This window comes from Brassica napus, chromosome C1 (assembly GCF_020379485.1).
Source record: "Brassica napus cultivar Da-Ae chromosome C1, Da-Ae, whole genome shotgun sequence".
Classification (NCBI taxonomy): domain Eukaryota; kingdom Viridiplantae; phylum Streptophyta; class Magnoliopsida; order Brassicales; family Brassicaceae; genus Brassica; species Brassica napus.
In genome coordinates, this window is record NC_063444.1 from 6598025 (window position 1) to 6613097 (window position 15073).

The 15073-nt window shown below is 34.7% G+C and overlaps 1 protein-coding gene across 1 annotated transcript; it reads right to left on the minus strand.

Annotated features, from left to right (window-relative positions):
- On the minus strand, positions 1-1228 carry LOC106429578 (FCS-Like Zinc finger 2-like). Its single transcript, XM_013870361.3, has 2 exons — positions 746-1228; positions 1-584 (listed from the first exon to the last, which is right to left on the minus strand). The coding sequence occupies exons 1-2, from the start codon at positions 1024-1026 to the stop codon at positions 395-397; spliced, it is 471 nt and encodes a 156-aa protein (XP_013725815.2). The 5' UTR covers positions 1027-1228; the 3' UTR covers positions 1-394.
- Positions 1229-15073: the final 13845 nt, after the last annotated feature.

Consider the following 15073-nt stretch of genomic DNA (forward strand, 5'->3'; position numbering starts at 1 on the left):
TAGTTGCATTATTATCACTTTATATTATTAACTTTCCATTACAAACAGCTTTACGTAAGATGTTAATATTACATATATTTTTGTTGTCTTCACATAGTAAAAAAGAAATTAAAAGATTTGCCAAATTCACATTTACGTTTTCTTGTACTCCCAAAATTGCTTGTTTTTTAAGAAATATGTAAAATAAAACTAATAATAAAAAGAAAAAAAAAGAGACAAACCCTTGAAAAAGAGAGGTTTCTTCACTTTTTATTTTCTTTTTATCATTTTTTTGTTTCCCTGAGTTTTCAAATTCAAACCATCATTAACCAGCTTTTACAGCAGTTGACGTTAATTGATTCTTCTCTCTTTCCTTTTTTTTCCATCTTCCAGTTTTAAATAAAGAGGAATCGAACTAGGCAGCAGCAACCGTTCCAGTATGTAAAGCATAGTCACGAGACCTAGTTGGAGAAGAAGAAGAACTTCTCTTTTCATTTCTTCTCATAGCTTTCACAGATGAAGACAGATTACGTTTCTTCTCTTTCACTTCGTCTTTGTTTATCTGCTCTTCTCTACACTCTTCGCTACAGAACGGTGTGTCTCCTCTGTTATTCCCACAATCAAACAATTCAAAATCAGACTCAATATATATCTTCTTGAATTAATAAAATACAGTCAAATCAAGAATCAAAAAATATCAAATTCTAACGTTAAGTATTTGATACAGAGGATTGAAATAAGACATAAGAGGAACAAAGATATGTACCTGTACATGAAGATGTCTCTGTTATCACCAAGACGCTTCTTACAGAGAGAACAGGAGTCCAAGAAGTGAGGAAGTGATTGTTGTCCGAAAGAGCTATGGTCGAATCTAAGATCATGAAACTTCCCAGGAACAACGGATCTGGGCGAGTACTGATGGTAATTGTAATAACTCTGAGGATGGTACTTATTCATGTTTTTGTAACAAGAAGAAGGAGTCCAAACTCCAGCATCCATCTCAGCTTCTTCTACTATGAAATAAGGCTTTCTCGTGGAAACATCCATTCTCTTGTTTATTTTTGTCTTTCTTGCTTTCTTTCTTGTTGTTCTTTGAAATGAAAAGAGAGAGAGAGAGGTTTTGGTGTGGAGGAGACTTGAGAGGAAATGGAGTTTACTTTTATAGCAATAGAAGGACAGGTTTGTCTCTGGTTTAAGAGAGAGAGAGAGAGTAAGGAAATGCAGCAAAGTGTGAGGAAAGAAAGTGATGAGAAGAATAGAGAATCTATTGGCTTCTTTTGTTTTACAAAACCGCTTCTCTTTTCTTTATTTACTTTAACTTTGTTGAATTTTCATAATAGTTCAAACTACCAAAACCATTATGAGGAATAACTGAAGGCAGTCACATTATGATAGTTTTCCTCCGTTTATAAGCATTTTTCTTAATCAAATCAAAATAGTAAAATTGTGGAGCAGTGCAAGGCTCTTTTAAAAACAGTTTGACTATTATATTAAAAATATTTAATTTACATGACACAAACTGATTTAGTAAAAAACAACCAACATAGAAAATTGGATCAAAGTCTAATCTTGTGTGTCTAAAACAATCTAAGTTAAACGGAAACATAAATTAAAATATTTAAATTCTGAACAAAAAAATACAATAACCAAAAGTATTTATGTTATGAATAGCTACTTAGCTATAAAATGGTGGGATATGTTCTGAAAAAAAATACAATATATTTTTCTGTATTATTCATAAACATAAAGAACCATTTATATATAGGAAATTACACCGTCATAGAATAATTGAAAGATTAAAGAAAGGAAATATAAATATGGAAAGAGTACAAATCATAATCTAATAAAGAAGATGCAAGATGCTGATTCTCTCTCTCTCCTCACGGTTGACTCTCTCTCTCTCTAGCATTGGGCCGGTTATGGACATCCACAATATGATTTATAACACTCCCCCTTGGACGCCATAACCATACAGGGATTGTAATACGCTTTAGATGTTGCCTCATTAAAACCTTACCAGGAAAACCCAGTGGGACAAAACCATGGTGAAGAAAAAAGAGTACAACACGTATTATTCCCCTTGTTCTGAACAACTCGCGGCTGACCTCATGAACAACCAAGATCTCCGAATGGTTTGAAGATGTGGCCGCGATCGACTGCTTCATGGAACGCCATGATATGGCCGTTCCCCCATGTGTGAAAACATAGCATGTCTGTGATCGAGCATTGTGTGGATCCGAAAGATAACCTGCATCAGCAAAATCAACTAAACCTTCTTTGTTTTGGTTAGTATAAAATAAACCCAAGTCTTTCGTTCCTTGCAGGTAACGAAGAACATGTTTAGTCTCGTTCCAGTGCCTTTGGGTTGGACAAGAGCTTAATCTAGACAATAGATTCACGGCAAAACATATATTTGGTCGTGTGACTAGCCAGATACATCAAAGCTCCTATGGCACTGAGATATGGCACTTCGGGACCAAAGACATCTTTATCGTCCATCTTAGGACGGAACGGATCAGTGTCCAGGCCGAGGGACCTCACGACCATGGGGCTAGATAATGGATGAGACTCAGCCATGTTGAATCTCTTGAGTACTTTTCTGTATATGCCATTTGATGCACAAGGATTCCATCTCTTATGTACTCAAGCTGTAATCCCAAACAAAACTTTGTTTTTTTTTAAGATCTTTCATCTCGAATTCTTTCTTAAGATATTCAACTGTTTGGGAAATCTCTCCAGAGGTTCCTAGGATATTTAAATCATCAACACACACTGCTATAATCACAAAGCCCTGGCCGAATTTCTTTATAAAGATACAAAAGCTGATCGGATCATTCTTGTATCCTTCTCTCTCTAGATACTCACTTAACCTATTGTACCACATTCGGCCTGATTGTTTCAATCCATAAAGTGACTTATTCAACTTTATACAGTGTTGTTCTCGAGTACTTGATTTGTTTTTCAACTCTATACCCTCTGGTACTTTCATATAAATCTCATTATCCAGTGGCCCATATAAGTATGCAGTTACAACATCCATTAACCGCAAGTCTAATTTCTCTCTTATAGCCAGACATATCAGGAATCTAAAAGTAGTAGCATCCACCACAGGGGAGTATGTCTCCTCATAATCGATTTCTGGTCTCTGTGAGAATCCTTGTGCAACAAGTCGTGCTTTATATCTCACGACCTTGCCGTGTTCATTTCTTTTCCTCACAAAGACCCACTTATAGCCGACTGGTTTAACATCATATGGTGTCCGGACTATTGGTCAAAAGACATCTCTCTTCTTTAAAGAGTTTAACTCCACATTTATAGCTTCTTTCCATTTAATCCAATCTGATCGTTGAGTGCACTCATAAATAGACGTGGGTTCATGATCCTCATTCAAATCCATAAGTTCAAGTGCTACCTTGTATGCAAATATATCATCAATGTCGACATTCTTTCTGTTTCATTGTATCCCAGACAAGACATAGTTTATTGATATCTCATTATTATCAGGACCTTCAGTACCTTGATTCTTGGTGTCCCAAGAATCAGCATTAGATACATCAGGGCCGGCCGCATCTAAGCATTCATGATTGGCCGCGATCGCTATTAGGGTTTTGGGATTGGCCGCGGTTAAGTCCCGGGATTTAGGAACGGCCGCGGTCATGTCTAGGGTTTTAACAACCTCGGTTTCATTCTGTGCACCTATCTTTGTTTTCCGAGGGTTCTTATCTTTGGAACTTATTGGTCTACCACGTTTCAAACGTTGTCTAGACTCTGTAGCAACTTGATTGTGTCCCTCTTGGACATCAATTCTGATTGGTGCATTAGCAGCTGGTATATATGACTTAGTCACTCTTTTCGGGTCAGCAAAGGAATCTGGCAATTGATTAGCTAGCTTTTGTAAATGTATAATCTTTTGGATTTCTAAATCACACTCTTGAGTCCGATGATCTTGCCAAGATAAGGATGTTTGATTCCATGTAATTTCTTTTACCAACTTACTGCTTTCTCCCCCTAATGTTGGATGTTCGGATTCATCAAAGTGACAATCCGCATACCTGGCCTTAAATAAATCACCCGTAGTTGGCTCAAGGTATTTTATAATCGTGGGGAAATCATATCCAACATATATCTCCATCCTCCTTTGAGGTCCCATCTTTGTTCTCTGTGGTGGTGCAATTGGCACATAGACGACACATCCAAATGTCTTAAGATGAGATATGTCTGGCTCATGACCCGTAAGCAATTGTAATGGGGAATATCTATGTTCACTAGACGGTCTTATACGAATCAGTTCGGCCGCGTGCAAGACCATGTGTCCCCAAGCTGTGGCCGGAAGCTTAGACCTCATAAGCAATGGTCTAGCTATTAGCTGAATTCGTTTTATCAATTATTCGGCCAAGTCGTTCTGTGTATGCACATGTGCCACGGAGTGTTCCACACTTACCCCCATGGACATACAGTAATCATTAAATGCTTGGGACGTTAACTCACCAACATTGGTCTCTATCATTCCGACCTTAGCATAGTAAAAGGCCAGTAGAGAGCACATGTATAGACTCTAGGACTTTCTTATAGCCTTGGTCGATCTCTATGATCTGAAGAAACTCTTTTTTTCCTTCTCCCTTAGTCTCAATATGAAAGCCATTCATTCGAATGTCTTTAAATCTCAATAGGCTTCTCTTAGAGCTGGGTGAATACAATGCATCAGATATCTCTAGATGCGTACCCTTAGGCAACAACATGTTAGCCTGGCCGTAGCCCTCTATGAGACTGGCTATACCCGGAATGATACCTTAGAGATTGCATATAAAAACTTTCTTTCATTAATAAAATAAGTTCAAAGCAATCAAAACATAGAAAACATAAAGCAAAGAACACGAAAACATAGATGTCGAATTCAACTTCATTCTTTTAAACAATCCGAAGTTTCATAATCCATAAGATCGTCTCATTCATGATTGAAATCATCTTCACCATCTTGATAAGTTATATGAGCTTCAGGATTCTTCCCTTTTAAACTCTCTTGGTAGAGGTCAACGAGATCTTTGGGAGTCCTACATGTCTTAACCCAATGATTATCCATACCACATCTATGGCACACGGATTTGGTCGAGTTTTGTGGCTTGAAAGATGTACCATGGCCTCGGCCATGTCCACGGCCTCCATAGGAGCCACGGCCAAATGAGTTGCCTCGGCCTCGACTAAACGAGTTTCGGTCTCGACCACCACGTTCATGCCATTTTCCACGACCACGACCGTGGTGGCTATCACGCTGGACATGGTTCAACTCTTTCTTAGCCTCCAATCATACATAACCTTTGGTAAGATCACCGTTCTTTGGTGATCATATCTTGCTTTCAACTCTGTCCAAAGGTCTAGAAGATTCTCGATAGTCAAATACTGATCTTTGAGACTCTCAATAAGATGATGGCGTATAATTAATATCACACTGTATATATCTTTCTCACTTGCATTATTGCCCTCGGTGATATATTCACCGAGTCCCTTGGATTTTAAGATGATCTTAGTATCAAGTGCCCATTGCAAGTAATTATCTCCAGAGAGATTTAGAGCAGCAAAATCCAAGTTGTTGATTTTCGACATGTGAAATCATATATTTCATCTTTAAGATTATAATTTTCAATCGAATGCAATCAATATGTTCAAGCAATCTGGATTCTAGGTATGATGCAAATAAGTCATTCGTATATGATGCATACATGTTCAATCTTAGCATTCAGATTCTATATGCAATCAGTTCGTACTATTATGCATGCATGATGCAAACAAGCCACACGGCTACAATCTTAGTAAACGGTTTCAATGCAATCAATACAATGGTTATTCGTTTTCAATCTTAGCAAACAGTTTTCTAAGAGTTCAATGTGTAATTGTAATCAAACAGTCGAGCAATACAACAATTAGGGTTCATTCGAGAATGTATGAAAACTATCAATACTAGCCGGATCATTATCAAGACGAGAATGCATAAATCATTTAACCTAGCAAGCAATTTATATTTCAATTCAAGCATTCGGTTTTAATCAATCAAACAAGATAGTATTCGATTTTAATTTCAAGACATTAGGGTTTCGATCAAACAATCAATACGACTTCAATTTGAAAATCATTCAATCAGTTTATCAATTCAAACAACCAAATTCAAGAATGAGATTATCAATCCTAGCAATCGATTTCTATGTGATCAAATTCAATACGGTTTTAATTAATCAAGACTAGCATACTATATCCAAATATACAATCATTCAAACAATCAATTTCGATTCAAAGCATTAAATTAAGGTTTCGATTTTAATTCATTCAATTAATCAATTTGATTTCGAATTAGGGTTTATAAAATCGAATGTGTTTTAGTATTAGGGTTTTAAATAAAATCGATTTCATGCATTCATGCAATAAGCATGTATGCGGCTATGATCATGGATATTAGGGTTTCGATTTTGATCTTAGATCATTGGGGTTTATAGATTCAAAACCATTAAGGTTTCTATTTTAATTGATCAAACAATCAATCTCGATTAGGGTTTGGGGTATCGAACTTATGATTATGAGATTCGATTTACTCATTGGGCTTTTGATCTATTACCCTATGGTTTTGATTTCAACATTAGATCATACTATTAGGGTTTGTAGTTTTTATGGTTTCGATTCTTATCAAACAATCAAATTCGATTATGGGTTCTCTTTAATGTTTCGAATTACCTTAACCTCAAGTAGGGTTGAATGGACCACCAAAGAGATGAACCGCGAGCTGGAACTGATCGGAACGCGAGCTGATGTTGTTGAGAGCTGTCTGATTGCTGAGATCGGGAACGCGAGCTGTCCAACGTGCTGATTGGGTCGCGAGCTGTCTGAGATCGTCTTGTTTGCGAGCTGAGGTTGAACAAGTCGAGATCGTCTGAACTAGGATCATAAACGCCTTGAGGTGAAGCTGATCGGGAACAGATTGCAAACAAGGATCGGGGTGTAAAGTTTCGCGATCGGGATTAGGATGGTTCGCTGGTAAGGATGTTCGCCGATTAGGGTTAGGGTTTTAGACGGTTTGTTTTAGCTTAGGGATTTAGATTCTATCGTGCTGATAACGTGTTGTGAAACTAGAGAATATAATCTATGTTTCTGTATTATTCGTAAACATATGGAAAAACTAAAGAGATGAAATACAAATATGGAAAGAGTACAAATCATAATCTAATAAGAAAAAGACAAGATGCCGATTCTCTCTTTCTCTCTCTATTTCCTCACGGTCGACTCTCTCTCTCTTTAGTATTGCGCCGGTTATAAACCGGCCCGGTTATAAACCGGCCCGGTTATGGACATCACAATATGATTTATAACAGGATATGAATTTAATGAATTAAAATAAAATCTACCGATAATCATGGGGTAAAATTACATGTGAGACAGGATAAATTCGACTATTTATAGATTTTTTTTTTTTTGATAACTAATTTTTGCAAGTAAAAATGTTATTCAGCTACTTACATTCAACTAAGCCATTAATTACTTATTTATCTGCTTAGTGTTTATACTATGTAACTTCTTAAATAATATACAAATCTGCATTTGTGTATTTTTTTAGCATTTTATAAATGTTTTGATTGATAAAATATTCCAAGATCGCATTAGAAACATCATTTCATACTATTCGGCATGTTTACCAGTCAATACCTTCATTTTCCATAAACTTTTTTTTAAAAAGTCACCATGATGTAAGAGGGTTACAATTAAAATAACTTTATCGTTGACCCATTCACCATATGTTTACTCCAGGCTAGACGGTGCAATTTCCTATGATCTAGGACAAATATTTAATGACTGCTGATATTTGTTGTCTGTTTAATAATCATAGTGTTAATAGTACAAAATATCATTATTAACCTAATTGGATTCCGTGTAAACAGGTGGCAACAGTGTTATTGAAGCTAGGAATGAGGGACATAAATGTAGTTCAATACCTGCAAAAAAATCTTCGAGGATCGTTGGGGGGACCACAAGCGCGTGATCTTGCGCGTTAAGTAAACTATCTCACCACTTGCGTCTTTTATTTATTGGGAGGATACGTAATTTATTAATAGAATTAATACGACGTCTTTTTCTCTCTTTTTATAGATTTTTGATTTTTCCCACCGTGACGAGTGACGTTTACGAAGACTTTGGAGAAGCTTTGTGACGATACCACCGCACTTGAAGATTTTAAAAATAATCATTGCTTTCGCTTATTAATAAAAAACTTAATTTAATTGCTAACATGTACTTACATTTACCTTTTCTTTCCACAAAAAAAAAGAAACTTAATAGTATAAAACTGAGATTAATGTGAAGTCACGATTGGTTTAAATAATTTGATCAAACAAAAAATGAATTGTACATTTTTGTTATTGGAGTAAGTGAGTAACTAATGAAGGACCCTCCTGAAGTGTTAAATACGCGCCAAATGATGCGTGTAAGCAATTATTCAAACATGTAAACGTCGTAACACTTGCGCAAGACTCGGAAGTTCGCAAAGTTCTACCCCACACCTGTCCCTTAAAAGTCAAGCTTTTTGTTTCTTATATCGAATTTCAGTTTCACTTCTAGGCCTGGGCATTTTACCCGGATCCGAAGACCCGAACCGGAACCGACCCGAAAATACAGGTTCAGGTTCGGATCCGGGTCCATGCTAAGTACCTATTGGGTCTTTTTTTTTTGGACCCGCGGGTCTCGGTTCGGGTCTGGGTCCTATCCGAGATCCGTTCGGATACCCGAAGTACCCGCAAATAATTGTATATACTAGATATATTTGGGTGATTGGCTATATTTTTGGTATTTCAGATTTTTTTTTAAAGTTTCGGGTTTGGATTTTCGGGTATAATTGTAGGTTTTTGGTGAAATTTTAGATTTTTAGAAAATATAATTTGGGTATTCGGGTAAAATTCGGGTATGTTTTAGATTTTCGGGTCTGATTTTGGATAAATTTTTGGATATTTTTGCGATTTTTCGGGTATTTTTAGAGTTTTCGGATCCAGTTTGGGTACTTCGGGTCTATTTCGGGTCCTAAATACCCGAACCGACCCGGATCCGAAATATACCCGAAAATTTTGGATATTTTACTGGTATTAAAATTATAGACCTGATCCAGATCCGACAAGACCCGACCCGGAACCGACCCGAAAATTTATAGGTACCTATATGGGTCTAAATTGCTAGGATCCGAAGGACCCGAACCCAAAAATACCCGACCCGAATCCGACCCGAAGACCCGGATGTCCAGGCCTTCAAATGTATTATTAATTGGGGATACATAGTTTTGTAAGTGTTATTTATCGTTCGACATTAACAATTTAGTTTTCAGTGCTAAGTAGTAAGTATGGTTATGAATTATGAAGCGCCTGTAGAAACTTTTTCCCGTTCCTAAAAGATTTATATTTTAGAAAAAATTCTTGTTTCAAAAATATACATATTGTATATTTCCAATGTAATTTTTGTCAACTAATATTGAAAAATTGTGAAATTCAAAAACATTCATTGCATTTTTTAAAATTTTATTGGTTTAAAAATATAGAAAATATAAAATTACAAAAACTATGTATTTATAACTATGTTTTAATATGTTTTATTAAAAAGTGTGAAAATTCTAAAATATAGCTTTTTTAGAAACGGAAGGAGTATATATTATAATTGGGCGTATCCATATATACAATTCCGGTGCTGAATTTTTATTTCTTGTGAGTAGAAGTTTTCATTAACAATAATAATCTGCCAGAAAAAGTCTGTATGGAACCACGTCGCTCTCTTTCTTCTTCTTTTTTAATCACTTCTCTTTCATTTTAATACTAGAAAAAATATTTGATTCTCTCTCGCTCTTGAATTTTCTCTCATTTTTAAAAGGAAATTAATGTCATTATTTCTTAACAGCATAAATACTGTGGACCCATTCTTCCTTGCCCATAGGATGGATGCTGCTTATTTACTTGCCCCGCCATTGGACCGTTGTTTGGTTTCTATTTATTTACTTGATTTATAGAACACTACGACTCTACGAGTACGATTAATCGTGGATTGCACAGGGTTATCAACGACGATTATATATTGAATCTATAAGATTAATGTTCCCAATGGTGCTTGAAGGGAAGTGGACTACATTTATTATTTATTTGATTGAGTTATACATTCGTATAAAATATTGTAGTTGTTGAAGTTGAACGGCTAAAATGTATTGGAAAACAATAAACAATAAATTTTATTCAATGACATTCGTAGTTTATGTATACAAAGTTTCAAGTAAACCAATTTGTTGGTGGTTTTACTACATTTCCGGTTTTGGTTCTCAATGGCAAAGCCTTGTTTGAGTCTTTTCTATGGATTAATTTCGAGTTTTCGATAATAAATTTGGTTAGAAAGTTTATTGATTTAAGAAATGGTTATATCAGAAAGAAGAAACCCCTTTTTCTTACAAGACTTTCAAAACAAACAATTTTACAACAAAGAGAAAAAACAAACAAACAAAAACGAGGAGTTTGTTCAAGAAATTTAGTTACGTTTTTTTGGAATAAAATCTACTTTGGTTTTATTTTACTAGATGCATATTGATTCCCTCGAGATTCACAAGAAGCACACGCGTGTCCCAATACTCTTGGCGTTTCACGACACGTACGCCTTATGAGAGCAGCGGTTAACACTGTCCAGTTTCACAATATTGTATTGGTAACATTGTTTCTCCATCGTCCGATTCAAAATGATTCTTTTGGGCCCACTTTAACGAATCTGCGCAGTCAAGTCTCGCCCTAATTCTACTGTTCTTTTCTTCATATCTTGTCAACATGGAGGGAGGATTTCTCTGTGTATGTGTCATGTGTGTATCAACATTCAACAAAATATATGTATTTTGACAAAACCTTAGGCCGGCGGTGCGGTCTAACTATATAAATTTATAACATTCCAGCTCTGATAAAATCATTTTATGAAGAAACTCTTATCAATAATAGATCAAATCACGGGTAATAATACATCGCATGAGTATATATTTATACCAAACCCACGCTTTTGGGGGAGTAATATCTAAACAAAGCATTAATCAATTATGAAACGTTACAGATTCTGAAAAACGTCTGATATGATTAATATAGAACTTAATGAGAGTTAACTTCTAACTAAATGATATGTTTGTTACTGTTTGAATCCAATGAAGTATATATAATCACATGTCTCCGTACGATAGTTTGCAGACATATATATTTAACGATTGTCATAATTACAACTTGTAGGAATCATCCAGTTTGTCACATGGCATGAGTTCAGAAAGGGAACAACATTTGTGGCGCACCAGGCCACTAATTATCGATATAAATATAATAGTCCATATAATTAGCAACTTGATCATTGATCAATATACATTATTCAATAAATAACTCAAAAACAGGCTCTACAAGTTTGTTGGAATTATCGGATCATTAGGTTCATTGCTCACAACAAGAGATCTAGAAACTGCCACGCGACAACAATGTCTCCTAAGTCGAAACACATCAGTTATCGTATTAGATTATCTCCCTGCGAAAACAATGGATTGATTATTATAAAGTGAAACCCACTAATGCTCATTACATTACTATATTTTATTGGTTTGGTTAATCCCACACCTAACATTAGTTCTTTGTTGTTTAAGTACTACTATTAATTATGTATCAGTAGGAGCCAGAACGGCAGCGTAAGATACTTATTTTGTCGTTGATGAATCATATTCTTATAAATTAGTTTAAATTAGAAATTAGCTCCATCATCTACCTTCTTGTTTTATCATCATGAATGATAGTTGATAGCGCATGCACAACCGCACCTTCCACACTTCTTGTCGAGTGGAATATTTCATTATGGGCTTGAAAACACTCGCAGAATTGTAAGATTGGGCCATTTGTAATATTTAACTATTTCTTTTGGGGCAGTGAACTTGTCTATATCACCTTTGGTTGAGCATCTCCAACTCCAATATATAATTTATTGAAAAATAAATTTTAGATTAAAAATGATTTAACATCGGTTTATTTTTCATTTTCTAAATAGATTAAATATGAATTTATTCAATAAATAGAGTAATATTTTTTCATTACTCTATTTTCACAAAAATGGAGTAGAATTGGAATATTCAAATATATTATGAAATTATCCTGTTTTAGATAATTTTTGTTACATGGTTAACTTTTATTTTATTTATTAAAATAAACCATTCGTTAAATTTAAAAATGTTAATTTTAAAGCTAAATTCATTGATACATTTAATGAATATTAATTAGACAATTGATCATAAATGTAAAATAAAAATATTTTTAAAAATGAAAAGACAATTTTATATTGTATTATGTGTTAACTGAGACATAAAAAATTCAATTATAATTTTTAGAAAAATAAATAAATAAAATATGTATAAATAATAAGTAAAAACTTAGTTTATTGAAAATCCCGAATCTCTAGAAAATATAAAGTATAATTATAGTATGTGAGTGTTCCAATTTTTTAAATGCAATAATAAATAAACAAATATTGGTTTGCCAAATATAAACTATTGATGTTTATATTTTCTTTGAAAGCATAAATAATAAATTATCATCCTAATTTTTGAATTTATAAAGCAATTCGTAAGATGATTATGTCTGAATGGTCGAACAAAACACCAAAGTATAATCATCTTAGGGTGACTGCCGGTTCGAGTGAATCTACGACAGGGTATAAAGTGTGATTCACGGTGCACACGCTGTGGAGCAAAAGAGGAGATGATTAACCATGTCATGTTTGAATGTCAACGGGTATAGAGAAGAAACTTAATTACAATAGAATATAGTGAAATTGCATCATGTATGCATAAATTTTTACAAAATTAAATCAATACTCTAAATCTCACGCCATACTAACTTTGTTGATAGACACTAAAATTATCCCACCATAGGTAGTTTGTTAATTTTATCATTTTTTGGGTTTTAAGCCAATTAACTCTAGGATATATAGAGCAAATACAAATATAGAAAAGAAGAAGAAGAGAAGGAAAAAAAAATAGTTCAGGCAGTGGAGTTCGAACAGACGGTTAAGTATTCTCCCAAAAACTGTTTCTTTGTTCATATAATTATAAATGTACACCAAATAAATCATACATGCCCATTTTAGGGCCCATTCTGGCAAGGCTTTTGAAACACTTTCTAGGGTGTATCCCAAAAAGAAAAAAGAATTCACTGATCCGGCGGTTGAGAATATGTCAACACACTTATTTAAGATCTAAAGGTTAAAAAACATGCGAGGCACAGCTTATATATAGATCTCTCAGCGAGGGAAGAAGAAAAAACCTCTCTGCTGATCCACAGATTCAAAGGCTCTCTCGATCATCTGTAACCCTAGCTCGAGAAAGTCTCCGATCCTCATCGTGTAACCATGGGCGAAGAAGAAGGCGAGACCATCAAATTTTATTCCCGTAAGATCTCTCTCTCGATCGATCTCTTAGATGAAATAGTTTGGTTAGATTTTGGATCCGTCATAGTTATGCCTTGTCCTCTCTCTCTCTCTCTTACTCTTATTAGGGAAGGATACAACGGTGTTCTGGAACATGGATGACTATCCAACCCCTGTTGGCATCGGTGATGATCTTAGCTCTATTCGTAGTAATATCGTAGAAGCTCTTGATCAATTTGGCTTTCATGGATATAAGGATATCATAAGCTACTCGAGTGCGACCTAAAAAAGAAGTTGGGCGGTGCCAGAATCTCTTACTATCCCTCATGTAAACACTTTCTCTTTTCCATCGTCGTTTATTATTATCTCTCTCTCTCTTTATTAATTGGAGTTGTTTCTCTCTCTTTTTGTATAGGTACACTGACTTACATGGCTGCTGTTGACAAAGTGACTACTCTGGATATGACTAGTGAATTGGTTAAGTTCCGCATTGACTGCTATGGATATGAATTTTGCGGTAATCGCAAAACCAAAAGGCGAATTAGCTAGGGTTCTCAAGTGTTTGGTTTCGAGGGGTCACACTCTTCTCCTAATAGATCCGCCTGATAAAGAATGTAGCTTCAGTGTAGAATCTCTGCTTGCTTATGCACATCTTATTGTACCAGCTAGTGATAGCATGGTCGAAGAAGAAGAAGAATATGTTGAAGAAGATCCCTCTCATGTTGAACAAGACCTGTACCCCTACACCTACACCTCTGATGTTGAAGAAGAAGAAGAAGAAGAAGAAGAAGAAGAAGGAGCATTCGTCTCTGCGAACCTTGGCCAGAAGATTTGCTGGAGGCCCAAGAAGAAAAAACTGAGGCGCTTCCAGTTATGAGTGCCATGGATTACAGTCGTCTCTGCGAACATTGGCTAATGGATGGACGAGCATGCTACCCTCTTGGTGATGAAAAAAGCCAAAGCTCTGATGGGTCGCGACTAGCTGGCTTATGTGTGTAGGACCTACCTTTATCACTATATAGTTTGCATGTTTTATTTTTCTAAAAATCATATCTTCTACTATTCTTATATTTTTATAACAACATTTTCTATTTCAATTAAAATACTGGATCTCAAAATAGTATGTATATATTTAGATTCAAAAACTTATATATATATATATATATATATGTATAACTAAGATTATGTAAACTAAACATATATTTTCAAATAGTTAAGATCAAAGTCACAAAATCTACCTATGAGGATGTAGGACAATAACATCCTTTTCAATTTCCTTTAAATATTATATTTTTTAGTTGATTAAGTTAAATATTTTTCTTACAGTTAAATATATTTATATAATATACTAGTATGTAAGTGAATTGTATATTACGTAGATGTGATTTTATTTTTGAAATATATTGTGTGTTGGTCTGGGATTAATGACTAATTCGATCTGAATTGGTATGGGTAGATTTCAATTGAATTGATTAACCATCTTATGATAAATAAAATGTATAAATAAATTTGTTATATTATTATTTTTATTCTGAGGCTAATTTGGTAATTGTAGGTGCTTTAATGAATATGACGAATATAAAGATTAGTGAAGGATATAAGTGATTTAAATACTTCTTCCAAGGGCAACAGAGATGAATCCTCATTGAGAAATGCAAGTGCGATG

Excerpts from the sequence above, each read along its gene's own strand:
- LOC106429578 (XM_013870361.3), bottom strand. The coding sequence starts at position 1,026 with ATGGATGTTTCCACGAGAAAGCCTTATTTCATAGTAGAAGAAGCTGAG. Across the intron at positions 585-745 it reads AGAGACATCTTCATGTACAG|AGGAGACACACCGTTCTGTA; the intron begins GTACATATCTTT and ends TGGGAATAACAG.